Here is a 26,414-nt window from a genome sequence, read left to right as displayed (position 1 = left end):
GTTTTAAATTACATTCAAAGGGCCCTACAGTACAACATGTGGACAGCAGCTCATTGGAGGAACTGGGCCTGTTCTTGAATTTAATTTGTGCTTATCTCCTTGAATTATAATGAAGAATAACTAATGTTCTCGTGCAAACCATCATGAACAAAGAAAGAAAGCCATTGTAACATCTAGTCTTTAAATTAGGTTGTGCTGGCAGCCTGCAAACTGTAAGTCATATCAAAACATTGGGAATTAGCACAAATGCAGAATAAATGCACACAAACATATACGACAGCACACATATTCAAACAATCACATGTCAAACTAGGGCACTTCCACCCCACCTTCATCAATGCTCTGCCACACTGCGCCCACTCTGCTAAACTGCGATAAAACCAATGTGTGACACTCAAATTAAAAAGGGGCTACAATTATGACACCCTCATGCCGTGCTCTTAATTAGTACATCTCCATTTTAATTAATAAAGCCTGTCAGCCTGACAGATATCAATAATTTAAAGGAGACAGGTCAATGGAGCTTCAAAATTGATGGCCATAATTAGAAATAACGTGAGGAGGGGGACACTTCTGGAGGGCTGGGTTTGTTTCTTAATAGGTTAGACTTGAGAAGCCTCCCTGTTGTGTCATGATGTCTTTGCCCCAAACCAAAACTTTGTCGGGGTCAGTACAGCAATATTAATACAAAATTATGACAGGAGCTGAGGTGCAATTTCATAAAGCTGTGACCCGGAGGCAGTACAATTTGAACTCAAGATTTGTATTTGTTTTTCTTTGGTGTCAGAGCAATTATTAAAACCAAAAACAAAAAAACAAAAACACCTTAGGAGCAAAAAAGACACGACACAAAACAAACAAAGAAACTGCTTGAATAACAGGTCTGGAATAAATATAATTTGCTAATTTACCACTACTAATGGTGAGTAATTTAATTTAAGTCAATAGTGGTTTTCACACACTTTATCAGAGAGTGGATGTTCAGGAGGATGTCGAAGCTTCAGCTCATCATTAGTACCTGTGTTTGGCTGCATAGTGTGACACTTGACACTGCTGTTAATTAGTACCAGCCTGCATATACCGTAGATGACCATAATGCACATCTGTCAATAGGATCAATTAGAGCTTTTCTTTTGCCACAGCACTCTGTGCCATCAGTCCATTAAAGCTGTGGACTATGGATTAGCGTGAAGCTACAGAACTGTCACATTAAACACTGGCTTTGAAGCCCTGCACTTTATGGTACAGATAGCATGCATGTAATGATTTAAGTTACCTTACAGATACAACAACAGGGATGACCAATCGACATATTAGTGACATTTTCTGCGAGGCTTTACATTGATTCATCTGTTGATTCATGACATCCATGCTGTCACATAAACACATTTGATCACGCTCCTCTGACAGCCATAACGAGCGTTCAAACTCCCAAGAAGCTGCATTATGTTTATTTATGACATCAATAACTACAAATAGATTTTGCTGATGCCTTCAAAATGAATATTGAAAGTAATGAGTCATTTCCACTACTAGTAATCAGCAGTGTACATCGTAACTGTTAAATAAATTATCAATTTATTACCAAAGCAATCATTTAAACTGCATGCAGAAAACCTGCATGTAAAAAATGCAAAGATGCATTGATTCTTTTAATTTTTACAACTGTTGTTGTAATTGATGTACACCACTTGCCGTAAACTTGGAAGTAACTGAAGTTTATTTCTTTTACAAGTAAATGTAAACATGCGTACATATACTTGCCAGGGTCCACTGCTTTGGCAAAAAGATCACAAAGTCGTCAGGCAGATCACCTACTAATCCAGAGTTAACCAGTACCCCCCTCACACCAGTGCATACTTAATTAAAGAGCTCATTTGCATATAAATATAAAGTCACGTCTGTGGCATCACAGGTGGCTGTTTTCTTGGGAGCCAAACCCTGTCGATTAATTTGGTAGAACAACTCGATGTGGTTCCCCCACTTGTGTGCCTCGATACTGAGAAAGAGAGAAGGCTTTGCCTTTGATTAGTCTGTGTGTGATAAATCTAAAGCTCAGTTAACAGCAGGATGGGGTGAATCCATGCATACTCAAATGCATCTGAGATTAAGAGATTCAGAAGCTTAGATGTTTTCAAGCCTTAAACAAACCAACTTCAAGTGAATCCTGTTTAACAGAGCAAGCCAACTTAAACTCATTTTTTCAAGGCACATGTCAACAGTGCTTGTCACCAGCTTTTAGAGACTGAACAACCAAAGAAACATTAGTATGATATTTAAGAAATCCATATAGCCCACTTTTTAATAAGATATGCTCCCTCAAAAAATCATTCATGCTTGAAAACCCCAATGATACCCTGCAGCAAAGAGGTGCTTTTGTCTCAGCTGGCTTTCACATGTGTTTTTTTTTCCCCACCACACAGAAGATCTCATTTTGCCCAATTATATTGCAGTTATACTGAGACACCAAAGATGAAAAGTGGGAGGTTGGAGAGGCAGTCTGATATTACAGTGATGTACACGATAGTTGCGGTGCAACCCCGACACAAATGAGATCATATCAGTCTAATTTTAGCATGTTTACACTTGTTAGCTGATATTCTCAGAATTGATTTTAGGACGTTGCTAATCCTTTTTAAAACATGAAGGCACCTGATACCAAGATATCATCAGAGACCTTTTAACTCCACATAAGCCACAATATGGACCCTGGGGTGGCCCCAACAGGCAGTTATAAAGCTGAGGATTTTTCTAACAAGGCTCTTAGACATTGAAGCAACATCAAAGCTATGAAGAGCTCAGCCGCTATATTTATTGAAACCCTTTCATAAAACCTACTCTGAGACCAGTTTCCAGAAAACAAAAGTCAAAAATTACTTCTGGTCACTGTTCAGGTCTCAGTGGGTAGTGAGCACTGTGTTCAAAAGATCATGTAACTATGTGTAAAATGTGATTGCAGCCTTTCTAAAGTTCCTTCAACTACTCATTTCTGGTGAAAAGAGGGAAATATGATAACCAATCAAAAGCAATGTAGTAAAATCAATGTCTTTGAAAAACACTGCCTGACTGCTAACGTCCTAATGATCATCACTAACATTTGAAAGTTTGGGAGCCAGTTTAATGGCTCAAAAATGCTAAATTACACATGTTGGGTAATGTTTGCTTTATATAAATACAGGCAATTTGGTGTTATTTTTAACTGTGTGTAGTCAGGCCAATCAGATTATTATTTCTTGCACTTGGTTTTGTCAAGTAAATTGTTGTGAGGAAAAAGATATCAACATTCAATCAGACAATAATAAACTAAGAGAACGAGGCAGCTCATGTGAGGAAAAGAGAGAAAGTGAGAGATAGACAGAGAGAGAGAAAGAGAGAGAGAAAGAGAGAGATAGCGATTGGAGCTGTCTTTTCAGATGGTACTCTTATGGTTTCTGGACTCCACTGGCATCTAAACCAGGAAAACTGTTTTCTTTGGCAAACGTTGAGCATCTCTCTCAGTCTTTCCCTCACTCTCTCTGTCACTCACTCTCTGGAGAACCCAGACTGCTCTCATGCACACAGTCCGTCCTCCCCCTTTCTCTTATTTCGAAACTCAAATAACCCTCCTTCACCACAAACACAAACACATTGTGCAAAAGTGCTATAACAGTGTTCTAAAAAGAAGGTAAGAAATATACAAAACCAAGACCAGAAGGAAAAACAAGCAGATTACAAGCCATGCCACTTTATCAAACAACAAATGGTAATTTGAAAGTCCCTCTGGGCCTTTTTTGTTGGCTTCATTCCATGTCTGACTTGGCTGATGCATTGAGCTCTGAGTGTGGAGCACATGGTTGGCTCAGAAGACTGAACCGGGTGATCTGCAAGCACACTGCTAAACAATAAAAACGACAATAACAAACTATTTTGCTTGGCTTGGAAGTTGATTTTGAAGTTGGCCCCACAAAGCATTACCCCATTCCTTGTTTCAATTTACAGCTTTGTGAAATTGTTATCAGTTACCATAATCAATTTGCATGTGTTGACTGCATTGGGCTTGTACATAAAAAGTAATGGAAGAACAGCACAGGATCCAGCATCTACACAAGTGTTGTGAGTGGGAGTGCTGACAGCTGGCGGTCTGAAAACAAGAGTATTTGAACCCTCAGATCTGTTGTTTTGGGGTTTTGCAATAATAAGCAAAGCACTCCCTTGATTTCCTCTTCAACTAAGGTTATACTTCACTTCCCCTGCTAGCAATTAGTCTCCAGAATGCTATTTGTCAAAAGCCAAGCCATTCGTTTCCACTGGTCTGCCCCCGCCAGCTCTTGTTACAATTGACTGTTTCCTGCATAGAGAAAACAGCCTTTGGAGAAAGGAGCAGGTCCAGCAGCTGGCTGAGACCACAGTCTGACGATGTGTAGAGATGTGTGAGTGTTCTATAGACAGAATCACACAGTAAACATGGCATAAACAAATCAGAATCTGCCACAGTGAGCATTTTTTTTATAACTTAAGACACAGCACATTTAAAAATGGTTCATAAGAAATACAATTTCTTTGGACATCTGGGAGTTGCAGCAGTGGAGAAAATAGGTCAATCATGGAATGACACCTATTGATTTTTGGCACAAGATCTGACAAAGTAAATGTGCTGTAAACAAATACGATGAGGGAAGCCACTCGATGAAGTAATGAGAGCTGGACTAGTTGACAGAAACATGAACTGTAGCTACATAAAACCTCTGAGGTCCACTACCTATAAGGCACACTGTCATTTTCCCTCTATTTGCCCAATGATTGCAGAGGAGGGATTCAGGGACTTAAGTGACTCCCGGTGACGTAGGGGACCTATTGTATTCTAGGTTGCAAGGGATCTGGAGAGCCATCAAGCAGCCAGACGTTTTCTTGGTAAATCACTAGCATAGAAGGAACTTTTCAGGGTGCAATTAACAACCTCAAGGTCAGACATCTCTGGAGAGTTGGCTCTGAAAAAACCTCAGGCAGTTATCTTCACACTCACACTCCATCTCCTTTGCTCTTTTATCCTCCTCATACATTTCCCTCACTTTATTTCCTTGTATCCACTTGCCCCTATTCCACCATTCTTTGCAAGCCTCCACCCTGTTTCACTCCCCCCTTTGTCTCCATTACAGATAAACGTTACTTTGTGGTCAGTGGCAATACCATTTCTTCCCCAGTGCCTGAGCAGGCCTGAAAATCGGTCGCAGGTGTGCAGTGGATGTGAGCCATGGATCTTAATCTAGATGCAATAATGTTGCTGTGTGCTGAAGAGGTCACCATAGGGATATCCAAGAAAAAAGCTCAGGCTCATAGCGACTCTGAGGATGTGACAACAATAAACTTTCCATATCTGTAGAAGCAGACCTAATAAAGTGGGTGACTGAAAAATGAATTTTTTTATGGTGTCTTTGGCAATATCTTCATCAGTGTCAACTACTGTGAACAGAATGACGTTTCAAAAATGTCTGAGTATTCTAAATAAAAACACAGCACACAAACCCTGGTACAGTCTTGTTGGAATTTTGGCCACAGAGAAACAACTTGAGTTTAGGGTGTGAGTGTGTGCCCAAACTATTAAATGTCCAGCTTTTTGAAGGTCGGAGTTTTTCTCAACCATTATATCAGGTGTCCTGCATGTGAGTTGATATCTGATTTGTATGGCATTCTATTGTCTTGGTGTTACATGGTCTTATTAGGAGGATAAACAGAAAGTTGGCTTATGTAGCAGTCCTCCCTGAGATGAGGCAACAAGCAGAACTTCTGCAAAAGAAATCAATAAACCATCCCCCTATAACCATATAAATATCAATATTATTGCAATGCCTATGCAAGGAGGTAATTATAGTGGGACATGTGTAAAACTTATGTGTAATCTATGTGATAGATTTAATATAAAACGAGATTTTTCCTCTTAATTGGCTACAAGACAGAATCTAATCAATGATTCCCCAGCAAACAACTATTAAATTTAAATCAATGGATCAGGATGTAGTGATAAAGTGGATCAAATGAGAGACTTCTACTGTACTTCAGCAAGTTGCCATCGATTGCACTCCTCAAGGAGTCCTACAAGGTATTAGTGTTTCACATTTAATAGTGACAGAGTATTGTTTCTTTATTAGACTGTGCTTCATTGCCATGTGTTCCTGCCTATTAATGTTTAATTGCCCTATTGTGGACCAGCTTCTTGCTGACCATCAAAAAATAACATCTGGGTCCATGTGTGTATAGTGTAAGAAGAAGCACTGAATTAGTAGAGGAACTAATGCATCATAAAATAATTGTTTCCAGTTGTATAGGGTTCTGCATCGCACAGGGCAGGGTCAGATGGACTATGTACCTTACTTTCAATAAAACATGGAAACACCACCACATAAATTTCAAGCTTAATTGTTCCGATAAGTTCATGCAGGCTGTAAGACTGCAAAAACATCCGGGAAGTCCATAGTGACCTTACTATGGAGCAGTACTGAAACAATCTGGGAAACACCATGTTGTTTAATGCATGTTGTTTAAAATAGCATACCTTTAATTGCCTCTCGAAAGCTGAGGAAGCAGCCAGGGATTCTTCCAAAATTACATGTGCAGAGAACATTTAATATTTAAAAATGGGATACATTCGTACAATTAAGAATACATAAATTCAACATACCAAGAGCATTAATGTGCAATGTATAAAGGCACATAATAAAATATATATGTAATGGGGTAAAAGAGGACTGCTGTCAAATGTAATCAATGTGCTGCCAAAATGGCTTCAAGAATCAGATAAAAAAAAACCAGGATGTCAGCCCATATGATCTCTGTCCTATTTGTGAGATGACAGATCTATGTCATAACCTCTCAATGATCTTTGAACGTATGAACTCAAACCAAACTCCCTCTAGGATGGAAATTAGACCCTCACTGGCCAAGAAATTGTATATGTTTACACACGCACAAACATGCACATACACACACACTGACTTACCTGGCATGAGGAACATCAATGCTAGAGGAGACCACTTTGCGTTTCTGCTCTAGCAGGGACACTGATCGTGTGTCGGGGTCCCGGCTAACCCGCTTGCCATCGGCCAACCGCTGCTCCTCCACGGCCTCTGGACTCAGACAGCCACTCTCCATTCTTTGGCCGTCTGATGTTTCATTAGTGGAGCTCTGTTGAAAAGGAAAGCAAAGAGGAATATTTCAATGGTTGGTAAATGAAATAAACATGCTGGTATGGGTTGCAAGTTGTGAAGGACATTCTTTCCTCTCCTTTTCTAAAGGACCATAGTGATGAATGCTTCATGCTATTTGCTACAGGTAGAAAAATTACCATAAAAAAGAAAAGTGCTTTTAAATTCCCTGTTTATATCATGAAAGAATTACATAATTGCAGGGAAACATTGTCTCAACAGATATATACAACACAATAGAACTGTGTCAGGGTGTTTACATTTCAAAAGAAGGCTCGATGGTCTAAGAAAACATTTTTAGACTTTTGGGCTTAAAAAAGCCTTTTCAAAACAGACTGGATAAACTCAAAAATGCACAGTGGTTAGTGAGAAAGCAAAGTCGTTTTTCTTAGTTTCCGTAGACATTTCTGGACATGTGAGGTATTCCACAAATATCTTACGAGCAGAAATAAAATGAAGCTTCACAAAGGGCCACAGTAACTGCCTAAAATATAACATACTTTACTATGATGTGATAGCTTGCTTTGTTTAAGTTTTGTATTGCTTTGTAAAGGCAGTTAATTTATAAACCATATGCATGCTCAAATAAACTCACAAACATACTCTACACAGCAAGACTGCATAGATATTCCCACCCCACACTGACCCACGGTCACAAAGGAATAGCGTCTGTCCAATCACAATGCTCTTAAACGCCTACCAATGTTAGAGAAAAAAAAAGCCCAACACCATCTCTTCTCTTACACAACAGTAACAAATACTTCTGCACATGAATACCTGTGTAATGCACCTACGCACACACCAACTCTCACACACACCTCTGGAGGAAACTAAAGCCATCAAGCTCTCAGAAAGATATCGAGAAAAGGTCCAAAACATAGAGTGACACACACAGCTGCCCATGTCACTGGAGTGTTGAGGAGCATAATATGAAGGCCAGTGTATGTCTGTGTATGTGTGTGATCTAGATCTTTATCTCAACATACTGTAACACAATTAGTCTTGCCTGTAGAAAAGGCAACTACACCCTAGTCATTCACTCAAACAAAAAACACTAAGAGACCGATTTACTTAAGATTAATGCGATAAAAAACAAGAGAAATGAGTATTGACTATCACTCATGATGGACGCTGGTTGTATGGATGCTTAGTGGTGCACAAAACGTGCAGTTAAAACTCAGACTCGAGTAAAACAACAAGATGGATTACACCGGCTTGGGGAAGATTAGGTGCTGTGTGTGTGTGTGTGTGTATGACGTGTGTAGGCTCCTCAGACAAAACCAACACCTATTCCTTCCCTTCACCAGGCTTATGAATTATGGCATTTCACAGAGACAGGAAATTGTGAATCAAGCCAAATTGAAGCTGAAATGTGAGTTTCATATCACAAAGCTGGTGCCTGTAAACTGAACAAATATCTGGAGTGTCTCAACTCCCTGCATCTGCCAACAGAGGAAGTATTCTGCAGGAATATAATTCAAACTGGATCAAACGTACGATAGATTGTGGGTAAATAGCAGGCATAATACATATTTAAACGCATACTCCTTTAAAGATTACTCATACATTTCCACAGGGGCACCACCATCCAGACATGACCCTCTGATCACTGTGCTTCATACTGATGTTGAGCAGCCAAGCAATAAGGACGACCAACACTGGCCTGCCCAGGATCACGGCTTCAGAACAAAGAGTCACTCAGCTTCTGTCAACAAGCTTGCTTCATTGACTCCCACGTTGACGTACAGTCACCACAGACAAAACAACAGCGAGGACACTGAAAGCAGCAGCACAACAAAACAAGTAATGCCTCTTTGTTAGCAGTGAGAAATCACTGTAACTTAGCTCACACACACACACACACACAAACTAACAAGTCAACAAGTGGCATCCTGCCCCCCTCATCCTCCACAAGATCAGGGGACATTCGTTTGCGATACTGGGCCATGTGCCAAGCATCCAGATTCTTTGGAACAGGCCACCGGTTGCCAAACTGGGGTGCCCATTTTGTTGGCAGTACAGCTGCTGCTGCTCAAATGGGGCGGCATGCTCTCACAAACAACCCCCACTCCAAAATTTAAAGTCAGTCATTAAACACACAAATACACATACAGATCAGCAAAAAAAACACATCCATGCTTTACTACACACTTATGCACAGAAAACAAGTACACATGTGTATCTGCACACTCAGAGCAGACCCCTCCTCCTCATTTTATGGCTTGTTTTCGACCTCAGTGGGAATTGAGTTGTGCTGAAAGAGACTTGACCATTGTGCTGACAGGAGTACACTTTCAGCCTCAGCTGCACTACTCCAGCTTGCACCGCTGACTGTAGCGGCATTGTGCAACAGCTTTTGTGAGTGCTGCACTGCAAACACAAATGTGCAAATGCAAAATAAGAGTACTCAAGTTTACACTGCATTTCCCATCACTCAAACATCTGCCAATCCTTCCAAAGAAAGCTACAGTTTCTAACAGAATGAAGCGAAAGACTGCACAAAATACAACACATATGCCTGACTTCTGGGATGCACATAAATCAGAATCCAAGCATTATTCAATCAGATGCATTCCTCAGTCACTCCCTTGCTATGAAAAAAAGAACTGAACACAACACACACACACAACTTAAGCCAGAAACTGTTTTATCCAAGTATTGGTTTGGCTTCTGTTCATCATCTTTATCTAAGACCATGTGAAAGTAAAGCAGTCAAGTTGTATTTAAAGTGAATTAGGTCACTGCTGATCACGACTAAAAATTTGGACACCATCAAAACTTACTATTTTCCCACAGATGACCACATGATCTATTTTTACACCATTTCTAAACAATAACAGCCTGTGCTTACAGAGAGCCATTCAATATTCAAATGGGTGACAGACTGCATCATGTATGAATGAACCCCCCTCCTCAAAATACAACTCATTCTTTATGTGAAAACCTGCAATTTATTGCTAAATGCATACAATTATTTGTGCTGATTGTGCTATGTAAACCATAAGATTATCTGCACAACTATCGAACTAGATGTTTACATCAGTCCAGAACGCTGCAGTCAGTGTGTTTGTTTGCTTCATCTTACCCACCCACTAGCCCACATAAACATTGCGCAGGCCCTATCAAGCCCTTTGTCCCATATATCTGATGTCGCCAAATGTCATGACAGCCAGTTATTTGATACAACATGCAACCAAGTCGACATTTTTTGCTTTGCTGAATTATGCAGGTGTTGTGCCGACCGGTTAAATTTGCCATCAGTGGCAGCGGTAGCGGCGGCGATGACACCGTTAAGTCCGCTCCGTGCAGGAAGCGGTTAAACGCTGCAAAACACCGCACAACAAAAACAGTGAAGCGCTGCCGGCTGGCCGGGGCCCTCTGCGCGCACACACACACACACCTTTAAGCTGGACTTGAGGGGTCCTTTGGCTGCAGTGTGGTTAAAGCCACTGGCTATCTCCTCCTCCGAGAATTCCTTCAGGCTCCCGTCTTGCATGAGCACGGTGTAAACGCTACGCCGGGCTCCCGCTGCGGCCGAGGCGTCTCTGTTTTCCTGCTTGACAGCCTGGACCACTCCTGTCACCGGGGCACCGTCCCCTGTTGGACTCGGCGCATAAACGCGGCTGCCGAGGATCGACCGCTTCACCAGACGCCTCGTATGCATGTCTAAAAGTGTCTCACTGAATTCAGAGCCGGCAAGCCGGTGGATTTAAATCATTAAACGTCGAATTATAACCGGTAAACAACGTCGAGAAAAACACAAAACCGCAACGGGTAGACTACGCTCTCCAACCCTGACAAAATGTTAGAAAGCGGCAACATACTCAAAGGGGCGAAAACTCCCACTCAACTCCGCACGCAAAAGCACCGAAAACTGACCAAGAACTTCGAAATAACAGCCAACAACAGCCCGCAACACGAAAACGACTCATTCGCCACTAAACAGCCTTCACATCCAACCGGCTACCAATCTTCCTCCGTTCGACCTGTTTGTTTTCCCCACTGCTCCCTGCGAGCGGAGAGGACGCCTGGAAAACGCGGACTAATCGCCTGCTGAAGAACCGAAATGACATTTGTACACGATTAAACAAAATGGCGGCTAATTCAGGAGTAAACGCATCGAACATATAAAAATGTAAGTAAATACGTCGAATTATTTCACCTCACTTGCCAATTCACGCAGTAAAAACAGTTCTAAATGTTGTAAACGTTTGAAAATACGTCCATTATGCGACTCCAGTTCCGTCTTGTGCGACATCCAGTCCGCCGTTGTTTCCCACCGAGCAGAGCCTCTACCGGCGGAATGCTGCCTGTAAACATGTGCGGTCCGGCGGCCAAGACGGCCTGCGATTGGTCGATGCAGCACACGCCTCCACAAGCCCCCACCGCTCCTGCTTCTCCTCAACAGAAGGTAATGCAACTCCGAAGGATGCTCCATTCAAAACAATGACGCAAGGATGGATAGGAAAGCAACGGGGAGGGTGTGTGGCAGTAGGAGTGAAAAGGGAAAAGCGGGAATTCAGGCTAAGGAAACAGAAACTTCAACCAGCCAGACAGCCTTTATGCTATAACCTAGTTATACAGGCACATAGCCTACTTTTCTGGTGCCACGGGACTTCTAAATTACTATGATCTGGTTAAAAAATTAAAAAGACTGCACTGATTCTCTAATGTAAATACAACAGGTTATTTAATTTCTTGTGGGACTTTCATTAGGCATGAGTTTTATTCTTTTAAAGGCGCCAAGGGGATTGCATTAAAATAGCAAACAAAAATGGGTATGATAGAATGTAAAATATGCCAAAGAGGACACATTTAGTAAGAATTTAATGATTTCTATTTGATAGTAGCTATGCGAAATGTCATAATGTAGTCTAGGACTGCCACAATGATACTGTGATATTTTAAAATTAAAAAAAAAACATGTTGAATATTCAACCTGGCAGTTTAAAAATTGTGTTAAAGGTGCTGTAAAATCCTTATAGCGACACCCGTGGCCACCAAGCGAACTGCAGCTCACACAATGTTGCTTGTAAGATTGATTTTTTTTAGAAATATGACGACCAGATCAGCACTGGAAGTATAGCTGTTATCTACATAAAACTGACTTCTTAAACTTCAGGTTGCTAGAAAGCTAATGTAAGCAATCTCATGAGTGAGGCACGTCCTGTGGATTATTGTGGAAAGTCTGCCTCACATACACATTAGATCAGAGGCCATTACAGGCAGTTGAGGAAATCAGGATTCCCACTTATAATAATAATAATTGGGAAAAAAAAACATTAAAAATGTTTTAGTTTTTTTTGCACCTGAATGTGTTCAACACCTGCCGATAATAGACACTCCAAACTCCTTAATGTGTGCCCATTTATTACAGCCTTGTATATCTGCCCATACAGGCAGGTAACACTGTTGCCTACTAGATGTGTAATCTCACAGCATGTTGCTAGAAAGATATCTGATCTCTTGTGATTAGAAGGTTCACAGTGCTTTGATAAATCAACTTTTACTAGGAGACTATTTCACTTAACGTAATTATCACCCAGAGTGGCGGAGAAAATACACCAAAGAATGATATCACAGTAACAAATGACCTAATTAATGTCAGATGTAATGTTTTTCGAAAAATCATTTGCAGCGTGCAATCCCTCTACAAGACAGCACCCCAGTGCATGAAAAGACAAAATGAAACAATTTATTATATATATATATTTTTTAATAGAACAATTCATGTCATAAAATATTTACATGCAGAGAATGGAGGTTGGACAGGGTGGAGTGACAGATGTGGCCATAACTGCCAAAACAGGCTTTGCCCTTTGATCAAAGGTGGGTGTCACCATAGAGCTGTCTGCTGGTTGTAGGGGGGGGGGGGGGGGGGGGGAATAGTCTCATTAGGGGTGGAGAGTAAGGGGTGTGTGTATGTGTGTTTATATGACTGACACAGACAGCTAGAATAAGTGATTTTAGGTAAGTGTCTATTAACTGTGTCTGTGTGTGTTGTCCTGATTAAATTTGGCACTAAAACATCCCCCTTTGGCAGATCATTTCCTTAGAGGTCATTTATAGCGTCCTGTGAGCGCCATTATCTCTCTCCAATGGCACTACCTTGATATGCAGCGCACATGGAAGGGACAATGCACCCAAATGGTTGTGTTATTTTCACATGTTAAGTGTGTAACACTGATAATTACCTCTTTGCAAAAATGAGCATAATTCGGTCAAAGGCTTCTTTTTTACACGTCTATTCAGAAAAACACTGGGAGTGGGTTGCGCTTGAAATCCTCTTTCACTGTAGTAACACTGGGAGATGTAACAGCATTTTAGATGTCTATCATTTATGAATCCAATACCAGGCAGGGCGAGCTGGCTGTGTTTGTTGTTCTGAATCACGGACAAGGTGCAGGATTTCTAATGAAACATGAACTGAGGCTGGAGATAATATTTAGATACAGGTGGAAACACCAATTTTTCTGCCAAAGAGGAATGAAAAAGATATTATTTACAGCCAAAAAAAGAAAGAAAAATTAATAAATTAATGTACCACACTTTTCTTAAAATGCATGTACCAAAACAATTGTACCATACCGTATGTCTGACATACTACTTGTTGGGACGGACACACTGTTTGACTCAAAGAACTCAAAGAAAATAAAAAAAAATGTAATTGGACAAAAAAAAAACAAGTGAGACATACATCAGTGCTCCTAACAGACACAAATTGATACCGCTCTGGACATTGTACAAATAAGTGAAAGCTTACATAAATTTTCCAGCAAGTTGGTTAAAATAGTGCTCTAACTATATACACAAGCCTCAGTTGGCATGTTGTCAGTACAAGCTACAAACAGACAAACATATTTTTTTTCTTCTAAAAAGCATTATATGTTCCAAAAGGTTGTGATGATGATGCTTCAGGCAATTTATATATAAATGCAGTACCATTATAATACAAGTTGTGCTTTTAAGCCAACTAAAGACTGTACCAAGAGAAGGCAGAAACACATTTGAATTGTTTTCGACCCACAGAAGCAGATCAGGGCCCACTGTAGAAAAGCACTGGAGTTCTGACTTTAAGATGAAGGCTTAAAGATGGAACTCTAGAATAAAGATACATTTCTACAGTGGCCCAAATCTTCTATTCATATCAACCTCTGTGCAAAATGTTAAAAACAAGTTCCTTTTTTAAACAATGAATGTTTTAAATAGTTGGTGGGGAAAGCGTACCTAACTGTTGTCACCCTCACAACTCAATTTGTGCTAGAAACTTCTATAAAAGCCTAAAACGTTTCTCTCACAGACACACACCGTCACATTTCACAATTACACAATACGTATTTTCAAATAAATATGAATTTCACAAAAACCATTGATGTGGACTTCTAAAACTGCTTGAAATAAGTTGTGTGAAAACATCTTTACTTTCCTCCATTTTGGTTTTGCTGGTGGCTACTTTCATCTCGCCACATACGCTAGCAGCATAATCTGTAGCAGTCAAGAAGTCATCAGCTCCAGCTGATGGTGTAATTGATCAAATATTTATATATGTTTTTTCCCGATTGACCTCTTTGTTTTTTGTTTTTTTCTTTACACAGGAATTTCCATCAGAGAATTCACAATGTTAGTGCTGCCAACCTGACAGAGAATAGTCTAGAAATACACTGATCCCTCAATAAAACATGACACTCAGACACCTGGTAGAAGCTAGAAAGGCTAGCAGCTGCAGAAAGGGCATACAAATAATAATACCTTCACATGTACAGTAAGTGCATGAATTTCATGAGTATATGGCACTGAATTCTTGCATTAATAGTGTCCTCACCTAACCCTTATAATGCTGCACATGTGGTGTGATTGGATAATTATTTTTGACAATCAAGTGTTGTTAAGGCCTACCAGTACCGACGACATTCACCCTGGCTGATAAATTAAGTTCAGATATGATGAACCGTACCAAGCTGTAAAGAGGACACTCGTGCATCAATGACGGGTGCTGTTGTTTTCTTCAGGTTATGCACAGACAGCATGCTTGAGAGCAGGTTTAAAGCACTGCAGTGATGTCTGTAAGCACTGGCGAGGACGTCACCACAGATGAAGATGACTGAAACTCAAAGACGAGACATTTCCGGAGACAGACCCAACTCTCCGACGCTCTCGTAGTCAGGCTCTGCCTTGGCAACGTCTGACCCCTCTGCCCCCAGCCCAGCCCTGTGGTTGTCATCTGAACTATTAGTCTTTGGGATGCGGATGGTTTCGTAGCAGGGGTCTATGCTGCTGGGATCTACGTCTGACTGGGGCTCATCCGGTTGGGTGTAGATGTCTCGGACGGTGGCGTAGAGGTCGCTGGAGGAGGAGGCCGGGACCAGACCTTTGATCTCTGCAATGCTGCTGTAGTCGTGCTCTTTGTCTTCCTCGTTTACAGCATCATCACAGTTTGTTTTGTTGACTGTAGAGTACACTGCAGACTGTAACACAGAGAAGAGAAAAACTCAACTTTTCATATGTTGTGAGGAGTGAATGGTGTTTTCTTAAGCTGGTTTACCGATTTAATTAACTTATGAGCCAAAAGAGAGCTGCATATCAGACAGAAAATGAATGATAAAGCCTTACTAGTTAAGACAGTAATACATTCATAGCCACAAATTCCTGCTAAGACTTTGCCTTTTATTGTCTGATGTTAAATGTTACCAGTTTCTACTGTGGTTTTTCTCTTCTTCTTCTTTTTATGCTTGGAGCGTTGGCATTCACAGACTAAAGTGCTGCTGTCTCGGGACTGGAAACGGCAGTTTGGGGAATAGGGGAGTTTAGCACACACTTACCTCATTGTCTGACAGAACGTGGTTGTCGAACCCCAGCACAGGAGACAGAGGGGAGTGTAACTGGAGGAGAGAAGAACAAAAAGATGGATTCAGATATGGCAGACTAGAGTATGAAAAGAAAAGACCCAGACGTTTAAAACATTTTAACAAAAGTGAGCGCTTCACCTGAAAGTGGTTGTTATCAACATTTGAAGGGTTCCCGCACATTTTTATTTCTAAGAATTTGGTGACGTCTACAAAATTTAAATCAGGAGAACTTTTATTTTATTTTATTAAATAATTAAGAGTGCAGTAACAGAGCTATTCCAAACCTCTTCAAGGCTTTGCAGTTAAGATATGGTTGGATTTCTCATCGAGGTGTGTTCCTAAAACATGCTGGCAACTATTGACAAGTTTTCAAAAACATGTACACCAGTCGAAAATCTCTCTGAATACGAGAGAAAGCATGATCAATAGTGAAATTCTAAACTATTCCCCACAGAGGGAGAGAAGCATGCGCTGCATATACTATGTTTATCCTGATACATATGAAGCTAATGTTCTATATAACCACCCATTCATTCCAAAAGTTATTGAGTAGAAGTCAATAAGCAGCGACAGAGAGCGTGATGCTTTTGCACACAGCCCCTGTCCACTTCGCCTTATGATCAATGAGGGAGTCATTAATCAACAAAGCACATCTGACAGCAGCACAAAACACCTCAGGAGTCTAACAAGAACCTCAATATCCCTGCCAGCACTTACTAAATACTTCATATCACATAAAAAAAGGGAAGAAAAGGGAAAACATTGCTTATATTTGTTTTTCTTTTACTTTATGTACAGATAAAACTTCAGATTTAGTCCTTGAATGGTGGCTGCAGATGCATTAAAAAACAAAAGGAAAAGCCGTTGACTTGGTACCATTTGAGGACACATCTCCACAGAAGCTTCACCACATGAAAACCTGCTCACGGAGATCATCCATCAACCTGTCTGCCCGAGCTGAATGTGGTACTATCTTCATACAGATACGTTTTATACTCAAAGCACCTAAATCAATATGATTACTTTATGGATAAGGCATGTTTAGAGACATGATTACTTTTATAGATCCAAAGTGCACTTGACTATGCAGCAGATGCCTTTTTCATTTCACTTTAATTAGCCAACCAATTAGACAGAACGCCCCCAGAGGAGTATTCATACCAAACAAGGTGACTTGGCCCAGTCACCTGCGTCCACTTACACAGTCCATCTAATGTAAAGCCCTCACTTCTACTTGGCTCCAGTATTACTTCTAATTAATTGGTTAAAAACAAATATGATATTATGAAACTAAAATAAATACCTGTGAAAGTATGTGGAGGCTTCTGTGTCACTATGCATCGGAGAGATTTACCATAAGACGTGACATGCTTGCATGTGCGCATGTGAGGATTATTTGAATGTGTTTATACAGACGTAGGAGATACAATGACATACAGGGCAAGCAAGTGTGACTGTAAGCTGATTACAGGTGCCTCAGAAGATGGATGGCTCAGGTGTCAATGTGTCAGTCAGGGTGATGCATGTGTCACACATAAATCAGCTCAGGTTGTCGGAGCCATATGTGGTCACCCGAGTACATTAACTCTTAATACAAAATATATAATCTACATCTTATATTCTATCTCACAAATCCTCTGTCTAACAGCAATGATTCTCTTTAGCGACAGGCAGCTCGTCGGTGCTGACATGCCGTTTGCCTGGACTGTGTCCCTGGTGTATATCCCCAGCAGCCCGGTGGCTGGGTCAAATTCATTTCCTGCACCTCATATAAAAAGCCCATAGGCGACACACAAGCAAATGACTACATACAAGTGTTGCTGCTGTTTACGGTAGTCCAATAACTGCAAGGACTGCACAGGATCAGAGAAGCTGTGAATGAAAGGTCACAAAGGAGAGGCTGGGTGTAATTCTGTGTGGCTGGAGTAAATGTTAAACTATGGAAAAACACTTGCCTGTGTGTGGGTGTCTGTGTGGGTGTCTGTGTGTAAGTGTGCAGCATTTACCAAACTACAACCTGAGGGGATCCCTCCCAGACATTTACATACAGTGTATGCACAATTCATCTGTGTGTGTGTGTCTGAGTGTGTGTGTGTGTGACAGAGATGGAGCGAGTGTTTCGATAGTCCATATCATCCATCATGAAGCCAGACTAACTGTCATAGTGATGGTGGCCAGCTGGTGCACAGTAGGCTCACACACACACACGTGCACACACACACACACACACACACTGCACACACGGTCAAGACAAGACAAATCACAGACAACTCCTGGTCATACATGGGCGTAAACCACAGGGAATCATGGTTAACCTTAAATCAGCCCCGGGGGTGTCTATGTGTAGCAGGATATAAGTAAACATGCTGTAATACCTGTGTGTGTGTAAAATGTAAAATGTACATTTGTGGGTGGTTGTATAAAAGAGTACATTTTGAAGTGTGTGTGGTTGCCTGTGTTGTGGACTGTGGATACAGAACAGTGAAGATTTCATCACAGATACTGGAGGTCAGATGAGGTTACATTTGCCTGCTGTCCAAACGAGCAGCAGTGATTAACTAATTGGCTGCAAACACTGGAGACAAAGGAACAGAGAGGAGAAGATGGATGAGGAAAGGGAGAGGAGGGACCGAGAAGACAGAGGGTGTTAACACAGCATTGGAACTATTTTGAAAGGAGGCGGGACACTCGTGAATGAAGGCAGAAAGCAGACATGATCAAAACTTAAGAGAGGACTGTGGAGAAGAACAGCTTCATACAGCTTTGTGGCAGACTGACAATGTGACGTTTTGTCTGATGCAATTCTTTCCTAGCTCTGAAAGCACGTTCGTGTGTGCGATCTCAGCTTGTGGAAGGCAGCACGCTGAGAGCAAAAGCAGCAGCTCTGCTTTGCACTGTTCAGTCCTTGACAATTAACGGCTTTTCTCCTCCTTTCACCCCTCCATCCCACCTCTTTCTTTACTTATCTATGTGATCCTCTTTCTAATGCTCTTTCTTCTTTATCACCCCTCCTTTTTCACTACCTTCCTCTTAAGTGCTGATGGCTTCATCTGTATTCTGCTGGGTTTCTTTTTTGTCACTGTCTCTCACTCTTCACTCTCCTTCTCCCTCACCCTTTCCTGCCTGCCGGTCCTTTTAGCCATTTTTTTTGACTCAATCTCCCATCATCATCTCTCCGTCACTATCTCTGTTTCATCTATTACTTTTTCCTGCTCTTCAAACTCCAGCTCCAATTTTCATTCTCCTCACTCCTACGCCCTTTTTCTCTCACCATCAAATTCTCTTCCTTAAGCCTGCCACTCTCCCTAAAACATTAGTTAGATGGCAGCTTAGCAGATAATAAATGTGATGGTGAGACACATTTCCTTCCTTTCTTATCTTCATCTTAAGCTAGTTATGTTTGAATCTGTTACAAAATGTTGCTAAGTGGATGACTGATCTCCAACATGCAGATGCATGAACTGGAAAAGCAATATGGAATGCAATTGAAATCTAATATAGGTCAAAGGTCATCTGATGGTTTAAAGTCATGACTCATTTTTTTAGAATGTAGTGAACCTTACCTCTCCATTTTGCAGCCCAACTCCCACCAGCCCATTCATCACCACTGGTTGGTTGTCATTTTCATCCAGAACCTTCTTCGGTACCGGTGGAGGTAAATCCTCGTCAGGCTCCTCTTGAGGCTTGTGTGATAGAGCATTATCAGAGCATCTTCTGGCCTCCATGTCAACGCTGTGACGGCTCTTCTTATTCAGGTCAACAGAGGCGTACTCCACCCCTGCACACAGGGGCCCTCGCTCAGGAGTGCAGGGGCTGAGGCGGCCATTAAGAAGGGCAGGAAGGTGAGGTGGAGGTTCGTCGGGGGTCAGCTGGATGGTACCATTTGGGAGGCCAAGCTCCACAGGGGGGTCTTTGAGTTCCTTTACCGTCTCGTACAGGGAGTCCTCAACACTGACATCACGTGATGCCGCCGCCATCTCCTTCACCACCTGGATATCACAAACATTTCACTATGCATTTTACTATCTACAACTGTCTATGTGACAAATAAATTTAGATTTGAATTGATTAGATTCTCTACTGTTTGAAATAGGCAATATGCATTTGAGTGTTTCAGTTTTAATCGGCCACACTCTTGCAACATGTTCCTAACCAATCAAAGCTTTAATCTAATAAAAACGCTTTTGTCTTTGAGAGATGCCTTTAGGTGCTGACCTCATAGGTGCTGTCCCCTGAGGCTGGGGGTCCGTTCCCGATAAGGGCATTGTTGGGAGGGATGCTGGGGAGCTCACGGTCCTGAGGACACTTGGATGACCTGAGTTCTGATTGGCTGGAGAGCATCTCCTCTGACAACTGGGGACTGGTGTCCTGTGTGTCAGTGAGGACTGGAGAAAAAACAAAGCTTTAAACAGCTTCTCGTGGTATTTCCTCACAATTACTTCATAGTCATTCTGTAATGAGACGACATTTTTGTATCCACCCAGGTACAAATGACTAAGAACGTTACGTAGACAACCAAACAAAACAACAGCTGAAGTAGAAAGTAACCCAAAGTGCAAACAAGCTTCATAACAACAGCTGTGGAGCAAATGACACCAAGAAAATGAGGTAAAGAGAGAAGAAGTCATCTTACTTGTACCGCTGGTTAGAGGACCATTGTGAGAGCTACTGACTGCGGCATCAGTCACTGGACTGTCTGCTGATTGGCTGATCATCTCTCTCTCTGACACCTGCACAACAAAAGGATAAGATGTTTGTCACTGCTGCACTCACAGCTTTAAATCAATCTCCTGTTAATGCACATAAAAAATTCATGTCACACTGAAAACAATCCTGAAATCCATCGATGATCCTTCATAGTCATGATGAATGACTTTCACACCTCACCCACTGGCAGCAGAATATAATCGGTTTGAAGCATTTTCTTCAGGGACTTCAGGTTTTGTGGAGCAGAATCTCTTTGTACTTTAAGCTCATTACCACAAAGCGATGCATACTTAATTACATGTATTGTATTTTAACCCCCAAAGAAAGCACATATATACATACAGACTCTGTCTGAGAAAGCTGAACCGATCTCTGCTGATGATTAATGAGACCCTAACATCAAGTTAAGCACAGTTCAGTAAACTAATGTAAGTACTGTCACATGAATATCAATGAAAGCCATAGGAGGATGATACTTTTTGTGGAAACCCTCAGGGAATTTAGTGGCTTCCTGCTTTATCCTCCTCCAGTCTGCAGGAAGCCCAGCGCTACAGAACATCGGCTCTGAAACTGGCAGGGATTCACATTGTGCCTTTTAAACGTGTCCTCTCTGTCTCACACATCATGGAATTGTGGAAAAATTCAGCATCTTTAATTAAACTGTCAAACTCTACGGAGCAGAATCAACACTGTTGCTGCTAATTAAGGCAGGATTTGCTGAGCTGATGCCAATATTAGACATGAATTGTCAACATGCACTTTACACATAAACTTCTGCCTACATGCATAATTATCGCTCAGTCACTAAGAGATCAGAACATGCAACAACCACTTAAACGGTGCAAGCATGGCTCCTTCTTTGTTTGGGTTTGTTGTTTACCTTCTGAGCAGAAAGTTCTGCATTAGAAGCTCCACAACCCCACCTGGTGGCCACTTTTACTCATAACAAGTTATGTCAATGATGTAATCTTTAACTATTTTGTGAACCTTACATCATTCATTCATTGTTTAATTTGCTTTAAAAATGCAAGCATCTCACCTTTACACCATCTCAATCTTAATAAATTCATATTGACAGTTGTAATTGGGCCAAAATGTTCAACATTCACAGATCTTGTGTTTTTAATACTATGACCTTGTGAGGATGCAGGATATTTCTGCCTAAAATCAGGAATGGCCAAAGGAAAAATAAGAATACCGGTATTTGAATTTATTTACAACCTCAAAGAATCTATGTAATGAATGATGAGAATACAAGCCAATTGTTCTGACACAAAGGAAAAGACAGTCAGACAGATTGAGGGTGAGTCAGGAGGAGCTAATCTACTCATCCGCAAGAGAAAGACCCCCATTTAACCTGTCGGGCTGTGACATGGTCCATCATACAAATGGGCCCCTCTTGAAACAATTTGACCGCCTGGCAATTACGCTACTGCTTAAAGGTTACTGTGAAGATATCAATCACTTGGCTTTGAGGAATGTATATGTGCACTCACACACATACACAAACACAAGGCCTCAGAGGAAGTGACAGAATAAGAGAGTAAGTGGATGTCACTTAGCCTGTGAAAGCCGGGTATTTGTCACACTTAAATTGCTTGGTTACTGAAGCATCAATATTATAGTAGTTCGTAATTACAGTCGTTGTCCATGACATGGTGTACAAGAGGACACAGTGTTCACTTTATGACTGGGGCATGAGAAAAAGAGAAAGGGTCAACAATAGATACTGATTTTTTTTCTGCTTCTCCTTGTCAGGGTAGGTCTGTCTTCAATCCTCAATAACTCAAGAAGCACAGACTACAACATAAAAATAAATAATAAATGATATGAGAACACCCACTGTGGAATTTCTCACATGTGCTCTTTAGGAGTAACTACTTCCCCATCAGCAGCTGCTGGCAATTTAGAAACAATCTCGTTAACTACTGGAGGCTGTCAGTCAGCCATGTGCAGGGAGGTTTGGTTTGTGTGTGTCTCTGTGTCAGTGTGATGGAAGTGGGCAAAAAGGCAAATGTCAGAGGGTGCGTGTGTGTGTCATGGGATATCAGAGCAGAGATGTGTGAGCATTGCGTGTGTGTGTGTTATTCAGGCTTGCAGCCAATCTGAAAGCCTAATTTTCTAGTAGTTACAGAGCCTGATTACAGACGTGTTACTCTCCCACAGTGTGTGTGTGTGTGTGTGTGCACATTGATGGTTCTGGGTAAATATTTTTTTAGCATTTAGATCAAATTGTTAAACAAAAAAAAACATTTATGGCTTCACACAAAATGAATATAAATGCTCAGCTATGCATGTAATAATAATCTGGCTGAAAGTGTTTTGTTTGTGTCGTAATAGTGAAATATTTTCACCTGCTTTTACCTCCTTGGTATGTCCTAACCACTGCCTCCCTACTACCTATAGGTACCATTGTAATCAACAGTATTCCCTTCAGCTGTCAGCAGATTTAATGTTATGGATGATCTTTAACAAAGAGGTACAAGAAACTCAAACTCACTCCATTCATTAGGTTCTCGTGGTCTCCTGCCGGATGTCCATTAGCTGCTTTCTTCTGCCTAAAAGGTGAAAGGAATGTTACATGAATGTGAGTGCAAACAATCTAGCATTACCCTTATGAGCCCTAGTCTGTACTATAAATGGTTAAATCGCTATTACCCCTGAGGGCAGCAGCACTGTGCTATACTGTACTTATAATTATGGCAGCTCTCAGGTGCACATTTCCAATAACCAAAGTTTATTTGCTTTTGATCGCTGACACAGCAGAATGTGTCGATACACAAACAACACATGGAAAATTATTTGACAACAACTATACACGGAACTCACCCCTGGCAGCTCGCACACAGCAGTAGCAGGACAGAGAACATCACCAGGCCAGTGAGAACGCTGAGGGTGACAACCAGGGCTAGCTGCTCACTCCACAGCCAGGACGCCACACCTGCTGCATCTTCTGTCCCAGACTGGACCACACCCGCCTCCGGCCCCCACCACACTCCACTCAGCACCGGAGCCATAACACATCACACTGTGGGCGTAGAGGACATCTGACAGGTACCGGCTGTGTAAACACAACAGAATCATAGATAGATGCCTTGCAGTGTGAAGATATTCATTTTACAGCCATCATTCACACAGACATATAAGTAGGATGAAATATTTGTTGATCTTAGTCTTTTCTTCTGTTTTGTTAAGACCTATTCTCTAATAAATGTATCTATTCTTTTCATTGTTCACCAGCTGCGGAGCTGCATGTTATGACCACACATGGCCAGCAGGTGGCAGAGCAGAGCAGCGTGAGACTGCAGTGCAGACAGCGATCTGCCTCAGTCTACTGCAGTGGCCCTCACACCAGAGCTTCCACAGCTGGCGTCTGGGCTCTGCGCACAGCATCAGAACCCTCATCACGTCTCTGTCTAACAGCTAAAGTTGGGTTTCACTAAACTGATGGAACCCCTGATTTTATCATGGATGATTTATGGGGCTGTGTGGAGTTGCAGTGAGTCACAGCAGTGGTGAGGCAGGGGATGAGATTGGGTTGATACTATAAGGGACCAAAAATTGGCAAGTAAGGGTGGAGAGGGTGGCTTGTCTCCCACTGTCTGCGTGTTATTGTGGGCAGACAGTGTGGAGCAGGAATGAAAGGATGACATACAACGATGAGTGACAGCAAGCAGAAAAAACCCCAGAAAAGTCAGGAGTGTTTTCTTTGTGGCTATCTATCTATCTGCCTTCTTTTGAATGTCCTCCTCCTCTCAATCAGCTGAAGAGACACCTACAGCAGACCTGACAGGGGTCGACATGACAGTAACAAAAATATGACAATCCATCTTTCCCCGGAGGAACCAAACTCCTGTCTGGAGTAATGTGTATGTGCGTGTGTGTGTATTTGTTCCGGCAGTGAAAAACTCCATTGTGTGTCTCTCAGCTCGCCTATGCTAATGTGACCGGGGAGTGTGGGAGCTGCTCCTCATTTTCGAGCAGCAAGGAAGTTCTGTGTCGAATCAGATGGAGAGCTGCAGAATCCTATTTTAACTTCTTCTTCTGCTTTCAAAGGACGCAGAGGAAGTCCTGTTTTTGTTAGAGCGTCGGATGTGTTTTCCCATGATGATGAAAAATACACCGGGGCTCATGTTGCTATCAGTGTGAGTGGCTGTGAGAAGCAGCCTTACCTTGACACCTTGGATGATGATTAGTCAGGTCGGCCTCGTCTGGAAGAGAGGAGATAAAAATGAGAAGAGCTGGGTGGGTGGGGGGGATTACTGCACTGAGCTGAATATTATCCTTGGAGGGTGGTGTTGTTCTGCGAGTGTGTGTGTGTGGACTTTAAGCTTATGTTTGCATACAGTGGGAGTGGGAGAGAGTATGTTTGTGTGTGTTTTAATATGCATATCAAGCATGTATTGAACAACAGGAAGTCACATACAGGACACACACTTTATTGATTAGTCATGTAACTGAGAAGATAATACTAGGCAATAATCATTACAAAGTTATATCATATCACACATATCTGCCATTTTATATTGTGAACACACACACACTCCCCAAGGTGCAGTGTTTCAGTTACAGCCCCCACAGTTGCATCAAGTGGAAGACACACTTTTGACCTTGATCTCTCTGATCTTGTTTTAAATTAATTAGGTGTGTCTTCAAAATTTTGTAAGGTCTTGTCTGATAAACTCTTAATCCGACCTCTTTTGAGCGGCTACCGTCCAGGTGTCACTATCTGCCACTGTGTGCCAGCATGTCTCTGCTGGCACTTAAACCAGAATAATTACCGGCTGCCACAGCACTGCGTCACCATGGCAACATTTCCTTCTACCCATCAGCGCTATTTATGGTGGTTGAGAGAAAAAAAAAGAGAATAAATCCACAGAAATGTTTTTTAAAGATGGTGGTGTTCAGGTAGGTTATTGATTTGAGGGTTAGTGGATTTGTTGGCGTGCTTGTTTTTAGCTTTGCTGTGTTTGGTTTCATTTCTGCTGCTGTTTCAGGCATCAAGAATAAACGGCCAATGTCAACCTTTAATAAGGACATATGCAAAGTCCACCTAAAATACTTTCCTCTCTCTATTGAGTGTTTCTGAATGAGCATTTTAAGGTTTTTTTTATTCCCCTTATGACATCATATAAATAAAATATAATTTCCTCCCTCAACTGGTTCAAATACAGGTAGACAACATTTTTTTCAATGGCAGCCATATTTGTAGTCTTTCTCTGTTCTTTCTGGGAGGTTCTTAATCTGAATTTCAACACACCATCTTCTTCTTCTTCTATTTTCGACTGTTCTGGTCGTGGGTGACCACAGCCAATCATCTGTTTCCACCTAACTATCCTCGGCATCCTCCTCTCTCACACCAACAAACTAACTCCATGTCATCTTTTAGCACATTCATATATTTCCTCGTTGGCCGTCCTTTAACCTCCTTTTAACCTGCCTGGCAGCTTAATTTCATCATCAATTTCAAACATCCTTCTGCCATCATAAGCATCCCTGCTCTGCACATGTCCAAACTATCTCAATCTGGTCTCTCTGTGTCCCCAAAACAGCCAACCTGAGCTGTCCCTCTGATGTGCTCGTTCCTTATCCTGTCCATCCTCGTCACTTCTAAAGAGAACCTCAACATCTTCAACTCTGCTACCTCCAGCTCTGCCTTCTATCTTTTCCTCACTGCTACAGT

At 41.6% G+C, this 26,414-nt stretch overlaps 2 protein-coding genes across 2 annotated transcripts in view; both read right to left on the bottom strand.

Annotated features, from left to right (window-relative positions):
* The window catches only part of znf704 (zinc finger protein 704), a 35,235-nt gene extending 23,756 nt beyond the window's left edge, over positions 1-11,479 (bottom strand). Inside the window, exons 1-2 of the mRNA XM_028396187.1 lie at positions 10,579-11,479; positions 6,974-7,158 (exon numbers count right to left, since the gene is read on the bottom strand). Of these exons, the coding sequence (XP_028251988.1) occupies positions 6,974-7,158; positions 10,579-10,842 (449 nt within the window). The 5' untranslated portion in view covers positions 10,843-11,479. The remainder of the gene's footprint in view (positions 1-6,973; positions 7,159-10,578) is intronic.
* A 1,431-nt stretch (positions 11,480-12,910) lies between these two features.
* The window catches only part of pag1 (phosphoprotein membrane anchor with glycosphingolipid microdomains 1), a 36,726-nt gene continuing 23,222 nt past the window's right edge, over positions 12,911-26,414 (bottom strand). Inside the window, exons 2-9 of the mRNA XM_028399507.1 lie at positions 24,904-24,942; positions 23,561-23,792; positions 23,232-23,289; positions 20,658-20,754; positions 20,240-20,409; positions 19,588-20,013; positions 15,998-16,057; positions 12,911-15,643 (exon numbers count right to left, since the gene is read on the bottom strand). Of these exons, the coding sequence (XP_028255308.1) occupies positions 15,287-15,643; positions 15,998-16,057; positions 19,588-20,013; positions 20,240-20,409; positions 20,658-20,754; positions 23,232-23,289; positions 23,561-23,748 (1,356 nt within the window). The 5' untranslated portion in view covers positions 23,749-23,792; positions 24,904-24,942 and the 3' untranslated portion in view covers positions 12,911-15,286. The remainder of the gene's footprint in view (positions 15,644-15,997; positions 16,058-19,587; positions 20,014-20,239; positions 20,410-20,657; positions 20,755-23,231; positions 23,290-23,560; positions 23,793-24,903; positions 24,943-26,414) is intronic.

The sequence above is a fragment of the Parambassis ranga genome, chromosome 2 (genome assembly GCF_900634625.1).
Source record: "Parambassis ranga chromosome 2, fParRan2.1, whole genome shotgun sequence".
In the NCBI taxonomy this organism is placed as follows: Eukaryota; Metazoa; Chordata; class Actinopteri; family Ambassidae; genus Parambassis; species Parambassis ranga.
This window is presented reverse-complemented; position numbering and strand designations above follow the sequence as displayed.